At 33.8% G+C, this 25,000-nt stretch overlaps 3 protein-coding genes across 13 annotated transcripts in view; all 3 read left to right on the top strand.

Moving 5' to 3' along the window:
- The window catches only part of noc4l (nucleolar complex associated 4 homolog), a 9,575-nt gene extending 6,962 nt beyond the window's left edge, over window positions 1-2,613 (top strand). For both annotated transcript variants that reach the window (NM_001024397.1, XM_073934666.1), the window contains 5 exon segments: window positions 19-129; window positions 418-581; window positions 756-838; window positions 1,737-1,850; window positions 2,415-2,613. In NM_001024397.1, the coding sequence (NP_001019568.1) occupies window positions 19-129; window positions 418-581; window positions 756-838; window positions 1,737-1,850; window positions 2,415-2,531 (589 nt within the window). In that variant the 3' untranslated portion in view covers window positions 2,532-2,613.
- Window positions 2,614-3,902: 1,289 nt separating this feature from the next.
- phpt1 (phosphohistidine phosphatase 1) lies at window positions 3,903-8,761 on the top strand. Of its 4 annotated transcripts, none has more exon segments than NM_001003566.2 (4): window positions 3,903-4,132; window positions 6,099-6,226; window positions 6,308-6,840; window positions 7,044-7,205. In NM_001003566.2, coding segments are annotated over 3 exon segments (366 nt in total). In that variant the 5' UTR covers window positions 3,903-3,987; the 3' UTR covers window positions 6,401-6,840; window positions 7,044-7,205.
- The window catches only part of si:dkey-11o18.5, a 29,673-nt gene continuing 11,057 nt past the window's right edge, over window positions 6,385-25,000 (top strand). For 3 of the 7 annotated variants that reach the window (XM_073935100.1, XM_073935099.1, XM_021469037.3), the window contains exons 1-15: window positions 6,385-9,230; window positions 12,515-12,613; window positions 12,881-13,042; window positions 13,521-13,646; window positions 14,331-14,564; window positions 16,430-16,555; window positions 16,624-16,779; window positions 18,256-18,356; window positions 19,989-20,144; window positions 20,218-20,308; window positions 20,412-20,528; window positions 22,211-22,306; window positions 22,480-22,617; window positions 22,696-22,835; window positions 24,905-25,000. The exon at window positions 24,905-25,000 is cut by the window's right edge and continues 7 nt beyond it. In XM_073935100.1, coding sequence (XP_073791201.1) covers window positions 9,161-9,230; window positions 12,515-12,613; window positions 12,881-13,042; window positions 13,521-13,646; window positions 14,331-14,564; window positions 16,430-16,555; window positions 16,624-16,779; window positions 18,256-18,356; window positions 19,989-20,144; window positions 20,218-20,308; window positions 20,412-20,528; window positions 22,211-22,306; window positions 22,480-22,617; window positions 22,696-22,835; window positions 24,905-25,000 — 1,908 coding nt within the window. In that variant the 5' untranslated portion in view covers window positions 6,385-9,160. The remainder of the gene's footprint in view (window positions 9,231-12,514; window positions 12,614-12,880; window positions 13,043-13,520; window positions 13,647-14,330; window positions 14,565-16,429; window positions 16,556-16,623; window positions 16,780-18,255; window positions 18,357-19,988; window positions 20,145-20,217; window positions 20,309-20,411; window positions 20,529-22,210; window positions 22,307-22,479; window positions 22,618-22,695; window positions 22,836-24,904) is intronic. The other 4 variants (XM_073935102.1, XM_073935101.1, XM_073935103.1 and 1 more) reach the window with 2 other exon arrangements.

Below are 25,000 nucleotides of genomic sequence, written 5' to 3'. Positions count from 1 at the left end.
AATCTCTTTTTTGTGTAGGGATTACCCAGATTTTTATAAGAAGCTCTACAATCTGCTGGATCCTTCTATCTTTCATGTCAAGTACAGAGCACGGTTTTTCCACCTGGCAAATATTTTCCTGTCTTCAACGTAAGCATACTCTACAGGGCTGTTCAAACTCAGTCCTGGGGGCCGATGTCCTGCATAGTTTAGTTTCAACTTCCTTCAACACACCTGTCTGGAAGTTTCTAGTTTCTAGAAAGAGATTGATTTGCTGGTTAAGGTCTAATTGTGGTTGAAACTAAACTTTGCAGGACACCGACCCTCCAGGACCTATTTTGGGCACCCCTGCTCTAGAATCACTTAATATCAATATCTGCAGTAAATCAGTCTGATGTTTAATGATGTGTAATCTGTGTGATGTGAACTCTCTGACAGGCATCTGCCAGTGTATCTTGTGGCAGCGTTTGTGAAGCGTCTTGCTCGTCTGTCTCTCACAGCGCCACCTACAGCCCTTCTTATTCTGCTGCCGTTCATCTGTAATCTAATTCGCAGACACCCCTCGTGTAGAGTCCTCATTCACAGACCCAGTGCTGCTGACGGTATATCACTCGCACAATGGCTTATCAATATTTTATAGTTAGTTATGGATTGTTGTCCATACTTGCAATACAATTAGTTTTTACTAGTATGCAGTTGGTAGAATTCATAAAAAAAGTCAATTTTTTCCATATTTATTTCTGTAAATAATTGATCTCATGAATGTGTTAAATCAGAGCCTTGTGATGACCCGTATGTGATGGAGGAGGAAGATCCAGCTCAATGTCATGCTCTGGAAAGCAGCCTATGGGAGATCAAGGTAATGCCAAACATGGAAATGTTCTTTTCCACTGCCTCACCATCCACAAACCAGGGGCGTCGCTAGACCCCATTTACTGGGGCATGTGCTCCAGTAAAACTCTCCAGTGCCCCAGTAAATGCTTTGAGATACGATTTACTTTGTATGCAAGTTTATTTAATAAGAGTGGTAATCCCAGAGTGAAGGCGTTATTCTCTATGTAACCGAACCAACGCTGGTAAAAGCAATATAGTTTAATCAAATGCAAACCGAGCATGTGCACAGAAAAAAAACATACCCGCGCAACCCCTTCACGCACCACTTCACGCTTGCTGTTGCGCTTCTTTGCTACCGGTGTCCCTGTTGTGAACATGCATGCCGAAAAAATAGCTGCACTACTAATGCGTTGTGAAACCAGGATGTCGGCACGCCGTAAGTTTTCCAAGTGGACAGAACAAAGTTTAAATATTATGGTGGTGATCTTATTTAGATTATCGTTAAGCAAGCATAGCTCCTGTTGGTTTTTTTTTTTTTTTTTTATAAAGCAAAAAGGAGGGCTGATGAGTCTGGGAGCTAAGACTCAATAAACCTAATTCTCGGCCATGAGTGGGGTCTAAGACAACACACAACTGATAATTCTATAAAACATATTTGTTTTGAGTTATCTATAGAATTTCATTCTAACAAAATTTATATTCTTGCAAAAGTTTTCTTAAATTATCTTAGCATCACACCAGTTAGATTGTTATTTAGGACTAATATCTGTTCTGTGTATATATACACATTTGTTTAAATTATTATTTTATTTTTTTGAGGGGAAGCTGTACCCCAGTAGAGCTTTATGTCTTGCAACGCCCCCTCCACAAACTCTTAAATCTTTTAATATTTAGAAAGACTTACAAAGTAAATCTCTTCTTAGACCTTGCAGAATCATTACCATCCAGATGTGTCCAAAGCCGCCACGATGATCAATGAACCACTTTCTGCACAAGAGGAGGACATCAGTGAACTGCTGGAGCTAACAACGTTTGAGGTGATTAGCAATATTCTCATTGTAAACTATTGCAGTCAGTAACATTCATTCATTTATTCATTCATTCATTTTATTTTCGGCTTAGTTCTTTTTCAGTCAGTAACATTAGTCAAAATCACTTTTAGACTTGACCAAAGTAAGTTTTCATCTATTACTAAACCATTAACTTGGACATTTGCTTCAAATATGCGCAAATATTTAATTTAGTTTTCTTTTTTTTTTTAACGAAGGCAGGGAAAACTACCCATGTACTTGTACACATGGCTTTGCACTGATTAAGTGTTCCACTTAAGGCTAGTAATGTGTGCTAGCAAAAAAGACATGCATAAATGTACATTTTGATTCCATGCGTACTTTAATATTTAGGTCATAGTAGAGGTTTTAACTCTTTAATTGAAGAAATTAAGGTATGCATCTTTTTTTTAATTAATGCTATAGAAAATATATTGATCTGTTTTATTGTATTGAAGTTATAAAGTACATTCTCGTGACACTAGTATATGTCATATGTGCAAAGTATAAAATGTTGTAACTCATCATTTTCCTCTTCATTGTGAACGTCAGCTAATGGAGCGAGAACTGAAGGGTGAAAAGAAGACTGTCCCGCTGGAATTTGACATGGCCACGGATCTCCTAAAGAGCTCCAGAGAGGTGCTCGGAGTACACTTTACTCTAGAGTAACACCTCTATTTACTCTCTCATATAGTCCTGTTTTTTGCCAAATGTTTCTTTTTATAATAAAGTATGTGTGTGTCCACTCTAACAGTGTTTATCTCTCTATACTGAAAAAAATGCTCTGTCACTTTCACAACTTCAAGATTTCATTGACTTTAGAAATGTAGGTTAACACTTTAGTATGGAAAACACGTGTACAGTACAAACACTCTATCCATACTCATATTTTGAATGGGGAAAAGTGTAACCCCGCCTACTAGTACAGGAGCCAATCATTGATCACTATATGGTGGGGGGGAAAAAAGCCCGCCTACTAGCACATGAGCCAATCATCGATTGCTATAGACTGACTATAGTCTGGGGAAGGGACTCGGACCAGATGTGAGTTTCTGCAGATTTTGTGTGATTTGGATGTTTAGTTATCAAACTAAAGAGACAGTTGCGGTTTAATTTTATTGGTGATTCCTAATATGAAATTCAATCGTAAGCTTGGCAAGCAATTATGAAGAATTTGATGTTTCCCCATTCAGACAGAATGCCCGAGAGGCGTTTCAAAGATGGCTGTCGAGTTAAATGGCTTGCCTTAAAGGGACTATAAATGCAGTACATATGCTTCTTTATAGGTTGTAAAACTAAGCTGTTGTTGTAGTATATATGTTTGTGTATGGGATATGAGTAAGTGATCTACGATATGCTTATGAAGAAAAAAGCATTAAAATTGCTTTGTAGATGCTGTTAAACAGCCAATGTGTCAGCTAGTTAAAACTGAATTGGTCCCAGTACTAAAGTGTTTCTAAAGAAATTAATTTTAAGAGTAATTAAAGTAATTACACATTAGCTATTGAAATTACATCTTGCAATAAAAAAACAGTTTAATAGTAAAGTGTTGCCTCAAAATGTATGGTAAAGCAAGACAGAACAAGGTAATTTTAGTTATACTGCACAAACATGGCAGCATCATTGTACTCTTGGGAGATTTTATATTTTCAATTTTTGAGCATTTTTGTACTAATTTGTGTATACAGTTTTTTTAAACCAATTAATCATTTAATAATAAAATACATTTACTTACGATGAATGAAATACAATGCTTAAGATTCATTTTCTATAGTAAGTGATAATTTTTCAGGGGAAGTTTCTGGTCTTCGGTTTTAACTTACCATTTCACAATTTAAGGTCCTAATAAGTACTTAAATCCGAGCAGAAAGTCTTAAATTCATAACGTCGTGACGTAAATGTTGCTTTAACTGCAATTTTCATAAGAATAGTTTAGCAAACAAACAAAAATAAACGTACCAGTTTGGAGAGAAGTTTTGAGTATGCCGTACTTGCTCCAAACCGGAGGGTGTCGCTAATGTGAACACGTGTATTCAATTCAACACGGTAAATGAAGCTCTTTTCTTCTGGCGCTGGATTGAACTTCGCTGTTGTGTTTGGGGTTTTTACGGTCGCTTTTGCAATAATGTCAGCGGAACGTCTCGCTAAAATTCCAGAGGTGGATTTAGACCCCAACGGCGTCTTTAAATACGTCCTCATTCGCGTTCACAGCAAAGACGACGATTCATATGTTGATATAGTGAGAGGATACGCGTGGGCCGAATATCACGGTAAGATCCATTCATATGTTTGAGCCATGAATTACAGCTGGTAGATAACCGTGAGCACTGAAATTAACACTTGTGGCAGTAGTTAAATATGTCAGAAAATGCCCCCAAAAATTATTATGGCTGTATCCTAATTACAGCTGTCATTGTTTTTGGGCTTATTTTTTCTGCCATAAATTCAGTACTACGGCTTATTGCGTCTCATGAAAATTGTTTTACTGCAAAGAGAACCCAAACTTCAAAGTAAAATTCATAACCACACATTTATTAAAGTTTAACTATTATGTTTTTTAGTAAACCTGCAGTAAGCTACAACTTGTGATCCATACTATCCACTAAAAGCATGTTTGATGTTACTTCAGTTTTCTGCGATAAAAAGACATAAATTTTAAGTGTTGTGTGTGTTACTTGAAAGTTTTTTTTTGCCCTTCAAAAACATAATTTTTAAGCAAAAACTGAACTCCAATCTTCCACAAACTGACTGAGAAATGTCAGATATAAAATGAATCAAATATAAAACCAAAGTCTAAAAAAACTATATAAAATAAAAACAAAAATAATCAACAAACCGTGCAGACATCAAACAGAAGCTTTGTAAGGGGTTAAATAAAACCATATTTTTGTTTTTTTATATTCACAGTCTTCTATATTCACTTTCTCCTTAAAAATATAATTTTAAAGTATTTGCAAATTCTATATGGTGAAATTATATCAGCAGCCAATTACTTTAAAATACAACATTGTTCACAGTCAAACAAATAGTGCTAATGTTGTTTTGAAGTCTTCCATATGATTTTAGGCTAATTATTCAAAGTACCATGGTAAACAATATAGGGAGCATGTCACCAGTTGTCACAGAATGGATGTGCGAATATAAAACCATTTTACCTCAGTTCTCACCCTTCATTGTTCAAAAGCCTCTGCATTGGTGGCAAACTCATTTTTAAAGACAATCAAAAAACAAGGAGCTGTTTTAAAAAATGTGTATTTACAAAGGAAGAATTTGAGTAAAATAAGTAAACCATTTGCAGTTAAGTCATCATTTTTGTTGTTCAGATGTACTCCAAATTTCACAATGTCCCAACAAATAGATGGAAACATTGAAATATATTGTTTTATCCAGTTACCCACATCAGAACAGAAAGGATTAGCCAAATTACAATGAAGAAATAGATTCAGTTTCAAAATCATTAGTTTCAATATCACTACAGCAGAATTGCCAAACATTACAATTCACATTGAATCTTTTTCTCAGAAACTCCTTTGCAGGGTAAATATTGTACATAATTTTAAAATGTGCTTCTTTATATTTTGGAGGAAGAGGAAATGTCAAATATTTGCATTTAATTTTCTTAACTAAATACATATTAAAAGGTTGGAAAATATAATTTATTTTAAAAGGAGCAGGATAGCAAACCTCCATAAGACACTTTCTGATAAACATGTTTGAACATCTCTTTTCCACAAAACTCAAGTTACTTGAAAGTATATAAGGTTAAAAAGCATATAGTTTCTTGGATAGAAGTCCTGTTATACTGTGGAAAGAAATGTGTTATGAGCAAGTCAAAAATATTACTTTGAATACTTGGAAATGGTTTAATTTTTATAAGATTATATCATCATTCTATATTTAAGTATTTATGCATTTTATGTATTTATTTAGCATTTTTTAAGCACCTTTTTGGATAATAAGTTGCAGTTGGTCTTCCTTTGTTTGATTGCTGTGCTTCTGGCTTCTGCCTTAAATCAGTTTATTATCCATTCGTTTTCTATATAAATTATTTATTAGCACGTTTATTTTATTATACTAGCTGCTGTTCTGACGTTGTTCTTTCCATTTGCATTTTTGTTTTAGTGTTTTTTGTTTTGTTTTTGTTTTTTGTTTTTTAGCACTTTTTGCCATGCACTGTAGATCAAAAGTGTCTTTTTGTCCAAGCACAAAACCTTGCTAAGATTGTATGTCCTACAGCTGACATATATGACCGTGTGTCTGGAGAGCTGGAGAGAGCTGGAGGAGTGGACTGTGAGTGTCTCGGAGGAGGAAGAATCAAACATGACCAGGACGCAAAGAAGATCCACGTCTACGGTTATTCCATGGTGCACATGATACTTCAGTGTTAAACAGTAAACCCCTAAATAAATCAAAATATTAATCATTTAAATTTGTGTGTGTTTCAGGGATTTGGCAGAGCGAAGCATTCAGTTTCCACAGAGAAGATAAAAACTCATTACCCAGATTATGAGGTGACCTGGGCGGATGAAGGGTATTGAGTGGGTTTACATGGGATACGCTTGACGACCCAATATGAGAACACAGTGAACTGTTAAAATTTGCTTTGAACTGTTGCATTGGAGTTGCATTGGCCAAGACTGAGAGAAAACAGAACTGTTTCAGATATGGTTGGATGGATAAAATGTTTGCCTTAACTAGAGGAGAGGTCATCCTCATTTTCTTTGGTTTTTAACTTAATGTGTAGCTTAACACATGACAATGAAAAGAGAAAAATGCACTTCTGTTCATCCATTGATCTTTTTGAATGACAAAATATAAGAAAAGGGGGAAATAAAGGATACTGCAGAAGCTTAAGGTCTTAAACACAAAAAACCAATGACATCCTAAAAAACTTCCAGATGCCCAAATGTTTGCATACAGTTATGTAATTGGAGATTCAAAATTTTCCAATGATTCCAAATGATTTACTCATTTGAAGTGTTTGAAACAGTGGTCACCAAACTTGTTCCTGGAGGGCCGGTGTCCTGCAGATTTTAGCTCCAACCCTAATCAAACACACCTGAACAAGCTAATAAATGTCTTACTTGGTATACTTGAAACATCCAGGCAGGTGTGTTGAGGCAAGTTGGAGCAAAACCCTGTAGGGACACCGGCCCTCCAGGACCAGGATTGGTGACCCCTGGTTTGAAACATCAATGTCTAGCGACATCTCCTGGACAAAACCAAGTAATTGAAACACAAAACTCAAAACAAACATCGATTAAGTTTGCCTTTTTCAAACGCAGTTAAATTGAAATTAAAACCTATCAGATGTATTATCCTATATCATTAAATATTAAGCGTCTGCAAAATAAGCGTTCTTTTATCAATTCTGTTTTATGGCTTGATCCATAGTGGGTTCTCATAAACAGTATTAGCTAATGTTTTTCTTTTTTATATAACAAATATCCTATTAAAATATCCACAAACTCTTTAAACAGATCTGAGATTAGGTAAAAATGCAACCTGTTTAGTTATTCACCACTAGGGGATCATCTTGGGGGGCCCAAATAGAGAACTATTACATTTTTCAAAATGTTTCGAATCAGTAATGACATAATAAAGCTTGTTTACTGAAATCATGTGACACTGCCAATTTGATATGAGCTCTGAACCTCTGATTTGGTACAAAAGATTCGCAAAGATTTGTCCATCACTAGCAAACAGGCTATATACAACAATAAGACGGCTTGTACTGTAGTTAAAGGGATAGTTTCCCCCAAAATAATAAAATGCTGCTAACTTACCCTCTAGTCATTCTAGATCTAGGTGATTTTGATTTTTACTCGGTAGAACATTAAAGATCATAAGCTAATGCCTTTGTCATTTAGGAAGTGCTAGTCAACATCTATTTGAGAGTAAAACAAATTATACAAGCAGAACACTGAGGTCTTATGAAGGGTAACAGTCGGTTTGTGCAGTTGACTTGCATTTTATGAGTTGCCAAGATTTCAAAGCTTCTTAAATGTTCAACTAAAATCAGCGACATCCTAAATAATGTGAGTGTAAACTAAGAGAACTATAAATGACATATTTTAAAGGGATATTTCACTCAAAACATCATCATTTACTCACCCTTCACTGGTGTCATAGCTTTATGAGACTCTTCTTCTGCCAAACACAGAAGAAGCTATTTTGAAGAAAACTGGAAACCGGTAACCATTGACTTCCATTGCCACTGCTCTTGCTACTACTAAAATAAAGGAATTCATCAAGGTTTGGATTCACTTGACCATGTGTAAATTGAGTAAATGTTCAGTTTTGGGCGAACTAAATCGTTAATGACAATATATAAATAGAGAGAGACCATGACTTGATGATTTGTAAAGCAACACAATAAATGCACTGTAAAAAAACGCAACAGCAACAAGGCAAGACACTAGATATTTTATGATGATTGACCTTATTTTAATAAGTTAATCAAGTTTCACCTTCATTTTTTAAAGTTATACAGAGTTTAACTTCATATTTTGAATCGGTTTGATTAGTGTAAGTTGAGGTGGCTAGAAAACTTCATTTGATTCAACTGAAAACTTTAAGGCAGCAATACTTTTTTTACAGTGTGTGTATTTAAGACCTGATCTCAGACCTGATCCGGAGGTTGTAAACGTTGCCTGATAAACTTGATGATTCGCTTCACATCCGTTTATCAGCATTTAAATTAGAAGATGCCATTAAGATTTGCAATGACATTTAAAAAAAAAAAGACTAGAAGTTTTACAATCTAACAACATCCAGAGAATTGACAAGACAACAAAGTCATTGCATTCATTGCACGGTCATTTGCGATTCAGTTTTTTTCTTAAAATGAACTCACATTATTTTTACCATACATTTAATAAATTATTTTTTGCACCTAGCATTTGCTGTCTCTTTAATTGCGCCATTCATTTCTTATTTCTTTGCTTATCTGTCAAGGTTTACTTGCAAGCCAAACCCTAACAATGGTTTACAAAGTACTACTTTTAGTAAGACCAGAATGTGCGGAGATTTAGCTAAATAGTAACATTTGTCAAGTGAAGTATTTGGTGTTGAGTTTCAAATAAACTGAGCTGTCTGTGCTGTATATTTTCAATAGGGCAGAGCAGGACTAAAGACGAATCTGGCACTCGTCTGGGGGTTAAAATGTAAAGTCCAGGTATTATCTACTTGTGAAATCAGGAAGGAGGGACGCAGTTGAAGTTAATAACCTCATATATGTCAGAACTGGGCTTTTGTGCGCTGTACGCAGAGGAAGAGATTGTATTGTGATGTAAAAAATGAAGACAGGATTCATGGCTGCCTGCTTCTGGATTCTTGTGTGTGTCCTGCTGAATGTCTGTCAGAGGGGTGAGATCTGCTGTTTTTGAGCATTTGTTTATTGTAAAGGTTGATCTAATGCATCAAAAACACCAATATACATACGACTATGAAAAACATGAGAGCACTTGAAGAATCACAGTTTCTCTGGATTTATATGATATGTGTTTGAATAAAATGTTAAAGGGATAGTTCACCCAAAAATGTTAAATATATATATTTTTCTGTTTAACACTGAGGATGTTTTAAAGTAATACCACGGGAGTGATATGGTCAGTGTTTACAGGTTTTCAGCATTTTTTAAATATTTGTTGTGTTCAACAGAAGAAAGAAACTCTAAGGTTTGAATCAGGTAAATGGTGACAATTTTCGTTTTGGGGGGGAACTATCCCTTTAACTCTTGTTTTATTTATGTTATAAATTCTTTTAGCAAATTACAAATGAAAACATTGATATTTAGAGCTTTTATTTCACAGAAAATTAGGTATTTTATCATTGTGAAAAGTGATTTGTTGTTTACCTAAAAAAAAAAAAAAAAAAAACTAAAGCCGGTTCCTTAAAAGCAACATGATGTTTTTTAAAAAAGTACACCTGTAACATACATGTTAAGTTGGCTTAACTTAATTTTTTGATTTATGCACATAGTTCATTTACATAACTAAGGCAACAGGATTACTCACTTTTTAAAGTGAAATCTCTTTACAGTGCACTCCAAGTGTTCACTGTAAAAAAAAAAATCCTGGTTGCTTTTTAAGAATTTTTTTTTTAAAGCTAAATCAAATAACCCTCATGAGTCCATTGAACTGATATTATGTTAAACTGAGTTAAAACAGCTTGTGTAACTTATAAAATTAGGTTAGAACATGATTACAATGAACTAAAAACATGCTGTCATGACAAATTGTTCATATAATTTTTTACAGTGTTGATTTTATACTTCTGATGTTAAAACATTGGTTTTGTATCATGTAAAACTTAATATAAAGGCACTGTTTTTTATGGTAATGCCCAAATATCTCTAAATTACATAATTTTTATTTGAAATTTAAAAGAAATGTCATCGACGTTGATTATAAATGTGTGATCAGATTTACACAAAACGAAATGGAGAATTACAAGTGGGCTCTTGGTTTTAATTTTTTTGATCTGATTTTTAATCTGATTTTGTTTTAATATTGTGCAACATTTCTAACTTTTTAGCAATAATATTTCTAAGACTATATTACTTTATAAGCTGTAAGTTAATTTGAAACATATATTACTTAAAATTAATGGTATGGAAGTTCATTTTCTCAGCTTCAGAAACATGACTGTACTCCAAAGTTATTCCTCATTGCTTTGCTGCATTATACAATTAATTATATTCTTGTATGCAGGAATACAATCTTATATCTGAAACGTATTTATCAGAGACCTTTGACTGCGTGTGATTACTAAATAGACTGACCTTTGTGACGACTTGAACAGGAAGATTTATAAATTCATGCGGCTTAAATTTCTTAACCCACAAACTCTGATGTCAGAATAAATAAGACTTTTAGTCACTTGTAGAGTCAATTAAACTGATGTTGCTTTAAATATGTGCTTGATTAATATGCAGTAGTCAACGTTTGAAGTGGATAAAAAAAAGATTTGTGGCAAAACAAGAATGGGTGTTGCTGAATAGTTTTAGGAAAACTTTGATGAAAGATTTGATCCACTTCGAATGTAGACTGCTGTAGACTTTCATGTTTTGAAGTTTTCGATTGGTATGTTTTCTTTATTAATATTTTTTTAATGATTTTATAAGGTATAAGAGGGATGAATTCAGCTTTGCTATTAAAAGTGCTCTTTGCAAAAGTGTTAATGACATTTCACTACAGTAAAAAAAAAAAACTATTTATGATCCAATAAAATCAAATTTGTTGAGCTTAAATTCATTTAACATCATCACAAAAACTAAAAACATCATTGATATTTGCTTATTATTTCAAATAACATTACCTGCCACAAATGTATCAACGGTAGCAAATGATTTCTGTATTTTAATATAGCTTATTTAGTTTTATTAGTACAGTTGTCCATTTTTTTCTGTAAAATCTGCTAGTAAATGTTACAAATAACACAGAAAAATTGAGATTTGGAAATGTAGTATTTTCTAGTGAATCATAACACAATGCTTTTTATTCACAACATTGACATCGTTTTATGCCAAATAGTTTACCATGTTTAAATTGTGTTTGTATTTGTAATAATAATAATAATAAAATAGTTCAAATGTATAACCTAAAAAGTATTTATGGCCTTTTTATTTATTTATTTTGAATTATTTTTCTTATTTAAACTATCGGCAACCTATCTGTTCAGTGTAAATCTAAGTTGATGCATCTCTAAAAGACAGGATGGAAAATTGTTGGGCACGAGTAATATTTTAATCCTCAATTTTTTTTATGAGAGTTGTGTTCTCAATCAGGTGGAGAATATTCTGAACAATCCAACTCATTTCTTGTTTCCACATTATGAACTGCTTCCCTCTAGTAGGAGATATAGTCCCAAAGTGTAGGTTGAACCGTTATATGAAATCCTTTGTACCTGTTTCAGTGGGTTTGTTTAATAAGAGTTTATTTTAATTAGCATTATACATTTTGTATCTGTAGTATTTTTGTATTGTTTTTATTACTTGTTTTTATGGAATGTCTGCAGCAATAGGTGATGCCTGTAACAAATTTTCCTGTCAAGGACAATAAAGTTTTCTACTACTTAAAAAAAAAATGATATTATCTTTTTTTATTGATTCTCTCATCTGTAATGGGTTAAATGTTGGGGAGGGGTTGTTCTGAAAATACATATATTGAAAAATCTTTTAAAAAAAAATTAAAATAAAATCATGTAAACATTGATTAGTTTCACTGAAATTCATAGTTGCTAAAAGCTAATACATTTTCTCTACACTGCAAAAATGCTTTTCTTTCTTAGAGATTTTGTCTATACTTTCTAGTCCAAATATTTTAAAATTCTTAAATCAAGAAGCATTTTCTAGACCAACAAAAATATTGTCTGACATTCAGAAATATTAAGTCAAAATAAAGTGGGGTTTTGTTCCTATAATCAGTAAAATAATCTGCTTTTTTGCTTTGAATTTGGCTTGTTTTATGATGTACCTCACTGGATTTTGACAAGCTGTTTCTGAAAACAAGACAATATATTTTTTGTTTGTCTAAAAAATGTTTCTTGATTTAGGGTTTTTGAGATATTTGGGCTATAGAAACAGGTAAACACAATATAGAAACACTGTAAAAGGCCAGTCCTGTGTGTTGATCACTGTTCATATTCAGCAGCTGTGGCTCTGGATGGAAAGGATTGCAGCAGTTCTCCAGAAAACAGATGTGACTTCATTTGTGACTGCAAAGACTGCAGTGATGAGCAAGACTGTGGTAAGATACTCACCTTTTATTTATTTTGACCTTTTCGCATCTGATATTATTAACTGCACAATTCTGGATAAACTCCCTGTTGAAATAACAATAATAGAAAGCATCGATTTTTGCAATAGTTTCTATGATTATAGTGTAAATTGGAAGTCGACTATATGTTGTCCATTGGTAATTGGAATCAAAACAATATTCCTGTCGATATGTTATGAGATATGCTTGTCTCTCCTGACACATTTTTCCTGTTGTCTTTTGGGGGTTGAATGGAAGGTTATCTTGGGCCAAAGTTTGTGTGTGATTTTGAGCATGAGGGCAAATGTGGATGGACTGCGAAGCCAGCTGAAGGTGCGTACATGTGGCAGAGACAGAGGAGAGGAAAAACACTGCCGGACAGCGGCCCGTCCTCAGACTACACCACTGGAACCTCAACAGGTACACAACCATTCAACTTAATCCATTCACAAATTTACTGGAGCAAATAAATAAATAAATAAATCTTAATTAAGACGGAAATTAGTTTTCGGTTTAGCAGATTTAGCTCCATACAAATATGTGAATATATTAAGTGGAAAAAAGCTAGTTGAAGATTTTCAGTTTTTTTATTTTTATTTTTTGTAAAATTATGAAGGCAAATCTACAGTTGAGAATTGTTCTGAAGTTTGGGATCAGTAAGATTTTGTTAAAGAAATTATTGCTTTATTTGGGCAAAGGTCAATTTAATTAATAAACTGTGACAGTAAAAACATTACAGTTTTACAAATAATTCTTATTACAAAAACGGAATTCAAAAATGTATTACTATATAAAACTTAGAACTTATATATATATTAGAGATTATTAAATTGCTGTGAAAGTGTTATTAATTTTTACTGTAAAGTGCCATGAAATGTTTTCTTCTGTGTGCTTCAAGGCTGGTTTATGGCAGTGACGGCAGTGACTTCAGATGCACCCCAAACTGCAATTCTTGAGTCACCTACAATAAAACACTCCTCTCCGACCTGTCGCCTTCGCCTCAGATACTTCATCTGGGACTCAGGTACACCCACATACTTAAAACTGCTTTACGTATGGAGAAATTAAAACGAGGAGCAAAGATGTGCCATTAAGTGACTTATGAAATTGCATACTGCACATAGTCCCTGACAAAAAAAAAAAAAAAGTGTTTTATGTAGTATGAATGGGGGTACCAGGGCTGCATCCGGAATCGCCTACTGCTCATTATGTACTATATTTTGAATTAGATTTTACTGCACGAACAGTAAAAAAGTGTGCTCTATAAAGTATGAATGTTAGTATGAATGGAGTTCAGATGTACTACATCTGCCAGTTGTCATTATCACATGACCTAACCGCATCAATTGTGTCACTTCACTGCCATTCATTCATTCTCTTGCGTAGCATCATGAGATAGCGTAGCATCCATTTGATGCATACTTCAGAATCTCGCAAAAGGTAGTAGTCATACGGGTACTTCTCGCATACTGTTTTTTTTATACTATGAACCTAAACAAAACAAAACAAGAAATAAAACTAAATAAATCAAGATGTAAAATGAAATAAAACAAGAACTAAAACAAAATAATTAAATCAAATAATTATTCTGACTTCAACTGTATGTAATTGTTTGAAATCATTCCTCAGACCAAGTCAGATGCCATTTTGGGTCATATGTTTTACACCCTTGCTGCAGTTGTTGCTTCAGCATTAGTGTGTGTTTCAGGGCACACGGGTATGGGTGAGACTCCTCTGTGGGGTTCAGTGAGACAGACTGATGGTGAGCAGGCTGTGGTCTGGAGGCCCGAGAGCTCCAGCTTCAGAGGCTGGAGGGAGGACGTCATCTACCTGGGCAGAATAACAGGGCCTTTCAACATGCAGCTGCACTCCAGACGCAGTGAAGGGAAACAGGGAGACGTAGCCATCGATCACATGGAGTTTCTGGATTGTGCCCTGCCAGGTAAAGGGAAATGGGGCAAAGCATATTTTGTTTGTACTTTTTTAGATGAGCCAAATGTGTTATTCATCAATTACGCATTTTAAAATTGGTGGTTCATTGAATTTTTTGTTTAATTGTTGTTTTTTTATTTACTATTATTTATATTTAAATAAACAAATTAATTAAAGCCCTGGCCTCCATAAATTTTGTGTGTTTTCTTTTGTTTATTTTTTTATTTATTTTTTATTAAATTTCTTTTAATTATTTTGTTTTATTTGTTGTTTTGTTTAGTTTTATTTCTTTTTTGCTTGTTTGTTTTGTTAGTTTTGTTTTGTTTCATTTTGTTTTGTGTTGTTTCTTGTTATTTTGTTTCATTTAGTTTCTTTTGTTTTATTTAGTTTTGTTTCATTTCATTCTGTTCTGTGTTATTTTGTTTCGTTTCCTTTTGGTTTGTTTTGTTGTGTTCTGTTTCGTTTCATTATGTTTTGTTATGTTTCTTACTTTGTTTCGTGTTGTTTTGTTCTGTTTCGTTTTGTTTGGTTTTGTTGCAAACATTTAATGAAAGAGGTATTTATAAAATTAAATACACTTAAAACTTGACAACCACTGGTAAAATGTACAATACCTATTTATTATTCATGACTATTTGTTCTAGCTTATCTAGGGAAATATTTTGTGTGAAATTTTTATTTAATGAAATTGAATATTATTTCATTTTAATAAAATTTAATTTTTAATTATAGTGCATTATTAAGTGTTGGTCTTGGCTTTGTAAATATATATATATATATATATATATATATATATATATATATATATATATATATATATATATATATATATATATATATACATATATATATATATATATATATATATATTTTTTTTTTTTTTTTTTGCGTTGTAATTTTTATGATGATGTTTTGTTTTATTTTGTTTTGTGTCGTGTTTCGTTTTGTTTTCATGTTTTTTGTGTTTTTTTTGTTTTGTTTACTTTTGTTTTGTTCTGTTTCGTTTCATTTCGTTCTGTTCTGTTTTGTTTTGTTTTTTTTGTTTTGATTCGTTTCGTTTTGTTTTGTTTCGTTTTGTTTTGTTGCAAACATCATTCAATGAAAGAGGTATTTATAAAATTTGAAAAATTTAAAACTTGACAACCACTGGTAAAATGAATAATAACTATTTATTATTCATGACTATATTTGTTCTGTCTTATCTTGTGAAATATTTTTATTTAATCAAATTAAATATTATTTAATTTTAGTTTGATTTAATATTTAATTATAGTGTATTATTAAGTGTTGGTCTTGGCTTTTTAAATATTATTATCATTATCATTTTTATTTTTTTATTTTAAGTTGTAATAATGATGATGATGATGATGATTGGGTTCTCTTATTCATTCAGTCATTTTCTTTTTGGGCTTAGTCCCTTTAATAATCAGAAGTTGTCACAGCTTAATGAACCGCCAATTTATCCAGCATATGTTTTACACAGCAGATGCCCTTCCAACCACAACCCAGCACTGGGAAACACCCATACACTCTCACATTTAAACATACACTATGGACAATTTTAGCTTCTTCAATTCACCCATACTGCATGTCTTTGGACTGTGGGGGTAACTGGAGCACTCGGAGGAAACCCACGCAAACATAAGGAGAACATGCGAACTCCACACAGAAATGCCAACTGACCTAGCCGAGGCTCGAACCAGTGACTTCTTACTGTGAGAAGACAGTGCTACTCACTTAGCCACCATGCCGCACGGTGTCCTCTTATTTTTGTTTATTTATTTTATTTTATTTTTTCACTAAATCAGTCATTAGTGGCAGTCGTGCTTACACTGTAATTTATAAGTGTTCAGGGAGTTTGTCTCTCTCTTTCAGTTCCTTCTGAAAGCGGCAAATGCACTGGTGGTTTTGTGCAATGTAAACGGGATGGCTGTGTGGAGGAATATAAAGTGTGTGATGGCACAGATGACTGCGGTGACGGGACAGATGAGGAGAATTGTGGTAAGAGACAATGAATCATTCACTGCTGCTCTCTGGAGTCGTAATCAGTGTTATTTTGTTATGTTCAGAGCAGAACAACAGCTGTAACTTTGAGGATGGTCTTTGTTGGTGGGATCTACGTTCGATGGCATCACTGAAGTGGACATGGACCGATCAGATGAATATATCACTTTCTGAGCCTTTAAAAGGACCTGGTAGAGACCACTCTAGCAATACAGCATCAGGTGTGTTTAGGTTCCAGTCTGATCTGGATTATTTTAAGTATTATTTTTATTTAGTTCGTTTTCTTTCTGTATTGTCTAGTAGTAGTTTCATGTTAAACACAAGCAGGTTGTAATTTTTTTATTTATTCATTTATTACTCTAATTTTTCTCTTTAATTGTTTTACATTGCTTGGAAATTGACAGAAATAAATGACATTTTTAATATATTTTGTATTTTATTAATGTATTTTTAAATTAAATTATTGTAGCCTAGTGTTTTTGTTTCAAAGGCATTAAAAAGAAAACCATTCTTAAGTTTTTAAGTGCTTACGTTTCTTTAAGTGGTGGTCCACTACAATATCAAACACTCAAAAATTAGTTTTTTTGCTCGTTCAAACTAACTTAAAATCAGCTGAAACAACACAATTCTGAGATTTCATTCGGACAACTTAATTTTTTAAGTTCAATCCACATAAATTTGTTAAAAGTGTTAAGTTAACTTAATCCATTTGTGTTGGGATAACATTGTGTGGAACCCTGCATTTTTACAGTGTATTTTAAATTTGGTGTGTAATGTAGCTGTGTGCACATAACATCTCTAAATGTAATACGCCCAAAGTTCAATGCAAAGGGAGCCATTAGCTTTTACAAAGTTAGCTTACCAAAGCGTACAGCAAACGAATTTGGAGACAACAAAAAATACATCCGGGCTTGTGAAATCACTAACACTTCAAGTGCTTACAGTTTAATTTTAATTATGTTCCAGAGAATTATAAAAAAAAGATATAGCTATCATTTGAAAAAGAACAGCTTCCAGAAGCTCTCAGTTCAATGTTGAATTCGGCTAAAAACTCCTCCAACTGACAAAGCTGTGGATTGTGAGCCACAACCTGTAAGTATTTTTATATGTTAAAATTGAGCAATTACGTGCACAGTTTCCAATGTTAATGGTATGTTGTTGTGAGAACATAAACAATGATGTAAATAAGGGGAAATGCTATTTGCCACAGTTAACAATTTAGCTAAAAATTCATATTTATCAGTCAAACTGTTGTAACTACTGTTTACAAAGCACAAAGGTGCGTGCAAGTAGGGGCGTGACGTGGTGACATGGAGCGGATCAGTGAATCACTGAAGGTTATATTAGCTGACCAATCAGAACCTCTTGAGGGTGGGCCTTTCAGAGGAACTAGCAAATATGACGGTTGTTTTCATGTTAGCTGAGTATCTATATATAGTCAAAGTAAGATAAATGAAAAAAAGAATGTGATTTTCTTATAAACACAACCAAGCTTAAAAATACACTGTGGAACACCCATTTAAATCATAATAATTAATCATAAATATTTTATTAGGCTTAAGAGTTCTAAAATGTGATTAAAGGTGCATTTTCCTCAATCTATTCTAGTTATGCTAACTTTTGTTATTTCTGTAAAAAAAAATTATTTAGTCTTTGTTTTAATTGGTATCAGTGACATATATGTTCTTTCTCTTCAGGACGTTTCCTATATGTTACCAAGCCGAACTTCACTGCGAGTGATTGGACGACTTTTCAAAGCCCTCCTCTGGCACCAACTAATGAGACACATCCTTGTCGGGTAAGTAAATAGACCCTTTTCACAACAACAATCTCTTAACTCTCACCTTTCTGCAACGCAGTGTATTGTTAGTCCCTTTTACCTTTCAATAGGATACCTCTCAGGAAAATTCACAACAAACTGAAAATATTAACATTGCACTTTGTGATTTAAAGGACACCTATTTTACCCCTTTTTCGAGATTTAGGATAAGTCTTTTGCGTCTCTAGAATGTGTCTCTAAAGTTTCAGCCTAAAACACCCATCAGATTATTTATTATACCTTTTTAAATTTGGGAAATTTGAGCTGTTATTACATTGTAGCTGTTTTTGTTGCCTGTGCCTTTAATGCAAATAAGCTGGTTCTCCCCGCCCACCACTCCCACCTGCATGTCAGAGCCATAGAGATTGCTACTCACTATTGTTTGTATGGATGCGGCTTGCGGATGTGGTGATGAATTACATACCGATTTCACTCTCTTTTTTACAAACAAGCACTGTATTAAAAACATTTGTAAAACTCATTCAGGTGCTGATGAACACAGAGAGCTGAACTGATCTTTTAATCCCAGTTGCTTTGCGCACGTCCTGTCTTGTACATATGATTATATACGTTACTATGGAGACATGTTAATATGTGGCTGTCAGTCAGTTTGGTGGGTGGGGAAACCACACTTCTACATCACGTTGCAATCTGCTTCAAAATGGGAGGGATTTGGATCCTAGTTTTAACCTCAGGAAATTTCAAAAAAGAGACTTGTTGTGTTTATATCACTCCAGTATGACTGTGGACACATTAGACCTACTGTACACACAGGTCTGTCCAAACAGCGTTTGAAAGTTGATTTTTTAAAGTATTGATATTGTGTCCAAATGTTTTCACTTTCAATACTGAACTGCTTTCTGAGTTTGAAAATTATTACGTATCCGAAAGTTGTTAGGAATAGGAGTAAGCTATTGTTTATTGAGGAAAGTATATATGTTTGCAAACTTTTCACTTGTTATTTCAGTTTGATATTCCCTTAATAATGAACCCATCCTCTGCTCAGTAATCCGTTTCATTCGCAAATATACTATACGCAGCTTCAGGTTCATGCAGGCTTTAAAATTGGCTGAAAATGCCTTGCAAAAAACTCTGCTGGCTCCTGATGATTTTGGCTCTTAAGGTTCCAGTAGTCATTGACTTTCATTCTATGAATGATCATGGACCAAGATTTCAGCTATTAAATCCTCTTTTAAAGGATAATTCTCACAAAAATGACAATTGTGTTATCATTTACTAAATTTTTACTTGTTTGTCTTTCTTCTGTTAAACACAAAAGAATATTTTTTGAAGAAAGCTGGAAACCTGTAACCATTGACTTCCACAGTATTTGTATTTTTTTCTACTATGGAAGTCAATGGTTACAGGTTTTCAGTTTCTTCAAAATAACTACTTTTGTGTTTAACAAAAAACCAATTCAATAATGTTTGGAAACACTCAAGGGTGAGTAAATAGTAAGTTTTCCTCTTTGTGTGAACTATCTTTTTAAAGTTCTACTGTTGAACCTATATGTTAGACTGATGGAGGATGGCTTGAGTAAATTAAAAGCAAATTGTCATTCTGGTGTAGCCAATTAATTTTTCCACCAAATGCTTTACACCTTGGTTGCAGATGGTCATGTACACACATCAGTTTGGCCGAGTGTCAGGTGGGCTGTCTGTGTTGGTGGCAGAGAGGCAGTTTTATCCTGTATGGAGGCGTGGAGGTGCTCTTGGGGACTTGTGGGTGAAAGCCGAGGTGGAGTTTGTCGTCAACAGCACGTTTCAGGTTTGTGAACTCATTACTTCTCTGACATCATCACTGTCATAAAACAGTCATTTATTGACCTTTCCCCGTTCAGATTCTGTTTGTTGCAGCCATTCGAGACCAACCGTATGGAGGGATTGCTGTTGATGATATTGTATTGTCCCCTGGGTGCATCTTATCTAATGGTATTATATCTGTTATACACAATTGCCTGTGTATTGACTGTGATTTTAATAAATGTTTAAATGAGAAACTTTTTTTCTTTTATTTCCATTTTCCTGTGTATAGAATCAATGCCACAAGCAGGTTATCCAAAGCCTCCGGATCACCCATGCACAAAGGACAGTTCGAAAATCTGTGACTTTCATGAGGACTGTACTAACGGAGAAGACGAGGATCAGTGTGGTCAGTTCAACCTGGTGAAATACATGTGCATGTTTAGTCTGTTTACATTCTAGTTTTGGGGTGTTCAAGTGTATGGGGAGAACTACACAAAATATTTCTAAAGGAGCTGTTGACAAGAAATTTAAACCAGATTTTGGTAAAAACCCAAACAATACAAACATAAAAATAAAACTAAACTAAAAAAAAAGCCAGCTCTCTGGACTTATGCTGTCTTTCTAGACCTTCCTTTCTTCATGTGTTTAATACTTTTTCACTGTGTCATTTCATTATTACAAAAGCAAAATGTTAGGCCTTAAAAAGTCTTAAATTCACTAAAATTTAGTGTTGTAGGTCTTAAATCATCAATCAACGGGTCTTAATTTTCCTGTGTCTAAGTAAAGCTACTCTATAAGGCTGATACCCAATCACCAATAATCGATCTTAAAACTTTTTGTTTATGTTTAAGTTTTTTTATTGCAAAAATATTCACAACATTTTTACAACAAAATCTTAAAATTAAATTCCCTAATCAGAGAAGGAAAACTAAAGCAACACATCTCTTTACATGATCTTTCATTAATACAAAAACTATTTACAGAAGTAACTGGGCCATTAGAAAAACTCTTTAATGTTTAGCTGTGTGTAAGTCTAAAATTTCATTCATAATGGTCTTAAAAGGGTCTTCAATTTGACTTGAAGTAACCAGCAGAAACCCTGTACACATAACTTAATTCATAAGCTAATTAGTTTTGTTTTCTTTGCACATGGATTTCTTTGGTTGTTATCAACATCTGGTGAAAATTCAACAGCACCTTTCGAAATATGTTTTCTGAAAAAAATGGTGACGTGTTCAATACTTATTTCCCCCACTGTATGTGTTTTACTATTTATAAGTCAGTTTAGTTTCATCTTTGAGATGTTTTGCACTTTTAAATTAAAGCCTGTTTTAGCCATAGACTAAAAAAAGTAAAGAAGGTAATTGCATTATTTTTTTGTAGTGTAGTTCTGACTTTTTCTTGTTTTATGTCTTACAGTCATTCATTTTCCTTCAGCTTAGTCCCTTTATTAATCTGGGGTCACGACAGCAGAGTAAACAGCCAACTTATGAAGCATATGTTTTACACAGCGGATCCCCTTCCAGCTGGAAGCCAGTACTGGGAAATATATACACTCCATATACATTCATTCACACACATCCACTCATACACTATGGCCCATTTAGCGTATTCAATTCACCTTTTTTGTTTTTACCTGAGGATGTTTTTACTTTTTTATCTCACAAATCTGACTTTTTTATTTCCTCAAGAATTTGTTTAGCAGTTTTGAGTTACAAAAAAGGCATTACAACAAATGTACTTTATTCTGGTAATGCTGTTCATAATTTACAGTATGAAGTAGTTTATAATTCCTGACTGCAAATTCTGAGAATGATTTATTTTACCCGAACTAATTAGCTAACAATTGCAAGAAATTTCTGGGGGGAAAAGGCAGAATTGTTAACTGTAAAGTCAGAATCAAAGAATAAATCAGTATTTAATTCAGGATTGTATATAAAATCAGAAAAAAATCTGACATTATTTTATATTTGAAAGTTAATATCTTGCAATTCTGTAAAGACTAATGGGGAAAAGTTGCAATCATCTAAAGACATGTCTTGGTGTATATGTGTGTATATATGGCTAATGGTATTGCTGTGTACATAGGAGACTTCTCATATGCGAAGGGAAGCTCTGGCTGGACGGATACCAGTATAGGGAGCCAAGCCTGGGATCTAAAAGTGGTGAATACCATAAGTAAAGGTGAAAAGACAGTTCTGATTCTCATGGATAAATGAAAATGATTCATTACGTAATTTAATAAACTTTGTGTTCTCTCTCTCTCTCTCTCTCTCTCTCTCTCTCTCTCTCTCTCTCTCTCTCTCTCTCTGTGTCTCTCTCTCTCTCTGCCTGTCTGTCTGTCTGTCTGTCATTAGAGGAATTCCTGTTTGTGACTGCTGCTCCTGGCCAGCAACTAAGTGAAGCCCAGACTCGAACCCCCCTCTTGGGTCCGTCAGGTCCAGTGTGCACCCTGCAGTTCTCTTACAGCCTCACTGGCACTAACCCACATATAGGTACAGTATCATTCATAACACACCTGTAATATACCTGTCTTAGTCAGCATGATGTTAGACTAGATTGTCATTTTGCAGGTGAACTGGCAGTGTATGTAGTAGACAGTGTGATGGGGACCCAACCTGTGCTGTGGGACTTTGCTGGAAGGACCAATGAGACGACAGGAACCTGGCGGAAAGAGGAGGTCTATGTTGGTGCAAGAGATCATCGCTTTCAGGTAAAGTATCTGTCTGTCCATCCCACCAACCAAAATTAGAGAACAACTTACATTTTCCACAAAAGCCAATTTCCAAAAATAAAAAAAATCTGTTATAATATACTCTAACTTCACTTGTTTCAACCTGTTTGAGTTTCTTCCATCTGTTAAAATAAAATATATTTTGAAGAAAGGAAACCTTGAAAACTGGAAACCTGTAAACATTGACTTCCATAGTATTTGTTTTAGCTACTATGGAAGTAAATGGTTACAGGTTTTTAGCTTTCTTTAGAATATCTCCCTTTGGGTTCAACAGAAGAAAGTATCTCATAAAATGGTATGCTAACTTAAGTAAATGAAGTATTATTAAGTAAATTGTGAGTAAACTCTCACTTTTGGGTGAACCACCCCTTTAATTTCAAGGTTGCTCCATAGTCTTGTTTGAAGTCATCATCACAGTTTTCAAGCACAAATATAAATTTATAAATTTAAAAAAAGAGAAAAAAAATATATATAAACATGTGCACAGTTTTAAGAGGTAAAGATATTCTAAGGCACAGTTATAAAATCTTAAATGAGATACTTGAAAAACAACACTGATCAAAATTTATGAACACTTTCAAATACTCTCAGTTATTAGTTTTAATCTGACATCTAGTGATAATTTTCATAATTATCTTTCAAAACCTTTTTCACTGGCATCCAAACCTTCTAGTTTTCACTGACTTTGTAAGATAGTGAGTCATTCTAATGTGAATAAAACCCATAGACAGCAGGTTGCCCATATGGAAGCCAAAGGAATGAGCCTTTCAGGTGAATTTGAAAGACTGAAAACTTCTTTAGTCACCAAACCTGTCATCAGGAGAAAAGTCAAAAATACAAGACTAATGTTTGCTGAGAAGATGGAAGTGTTATGAAAGTGTGATCAAAAGTTTTTCTTTATTTTGCTCTGAAAGAAATTATGACTGTCACACTGGGTAAAGACTGAGCTCAAAGTTCTGCAGAAGTCAGCGAAAGGGGGAAGCATCTTGGTTTTGGATATTTTCTGAAACAGGAGTTGAATCTCTTTCAAAGCTACAAGCTTGTTTGCCAACGCAAGGTTATTTGAATTGGTTATAAAGGATAGTTCACACATAAATCAAAATTTCCAGTTAATTTACTCACCCACATGCCAACCAAGATGTTGGTGACTTTTTTTTCTTCTTTCAGAAGAAGATTTTTAGCTGATTACGTGGACTTTGGGGATACCTATAATGGTAGTAAATGGTGACAGGTTTTTTAGATAAAAAATAAACAAATACAAACTAGTCCTAATCAATAGCCCTGTCTATTGATGACACACTGAGGTCTTGTAATGCGAAACGATCAGTTCCTGTAAGATATTAAAAATTATTGACAATATTATTAGCTTTAATCTATGGCCTGGTCAAACAGTTCTCAGCGCAGATTCAGCTAAAAAAATCTTGTTTAGTGATCTACTGAAGAAGAAAAAAACCCAGCCTGATCTCACGAGGAAACGTAAGTAATTTACGTTTTTCAGTTTAGTGGCTAATTCGTACGAATTCGTTCGAGTTCAGTCGCACGAAAATGTACGATTTTAAAAAGGAGGCATGCCACCCAACCCCGCCCCTAACCCCAACGTCATTGGGTGATGAGCAAATTGTACTAAATTGTACGAATTAGATCGTATGAATTCATACGAATTAGCCACTAAATCAAAAAGTTACGAATTGCTGTGAGAATGCATTGAGTGAGTTTTTTAATGAGAATTTGCATTATCGGTGAATAAATTAACAGAAAAACTTTATTTTTTTCTGTGGTCTATCCCTTTAAGCAGTTCCTTAAATCTGAAACAAAATTGAAGAAATACCATGGCCAGTCCAGAGTCCTGAACTAAACCTGAATGAAATTCCGTGGAAAATCAATCCTTTAAAAAATTATGGCATTTAAGCAATGAAAATTACATAATTCCTAAAAAAAAAAAGTGTTTATAAGTTATGTTAATATTGATCTCCACTGTATCATTTTATCTAGCTGGCTATCTGTTTATAGTTTTATCATTCTTGTTTTGATCATTGTGTATTTCTCAGTTAGAGTTCAGGGCCCGTGCTAAAGATCTCTCCTCAAGCGCTCTGATTGCAGTGAAGGATGTGCACTTTGTTGACTGTTCTCCAATGTTTATCCCC

The sequence above is a fragment of the Danio rerio genome, chromosome 21 (genome assembly GCF_049306965.1).
Source record: "Danio rerio strain Tuebingen ecotype United States chromosome 21, GRCz12tu, whole genome shotgun sequence".
Classification (NCBI taxonomy): Eukaryota; Metazoa; Chordata; class Actinopteri; order Cypriniformes; family Danionidae; genus Danio; species Danio rerio.
The sequence above is the reverse complement of the archived record's forward strand: the minus strand, read 5'-3'. Positions and strand labels throughout refer to the sequence as shown.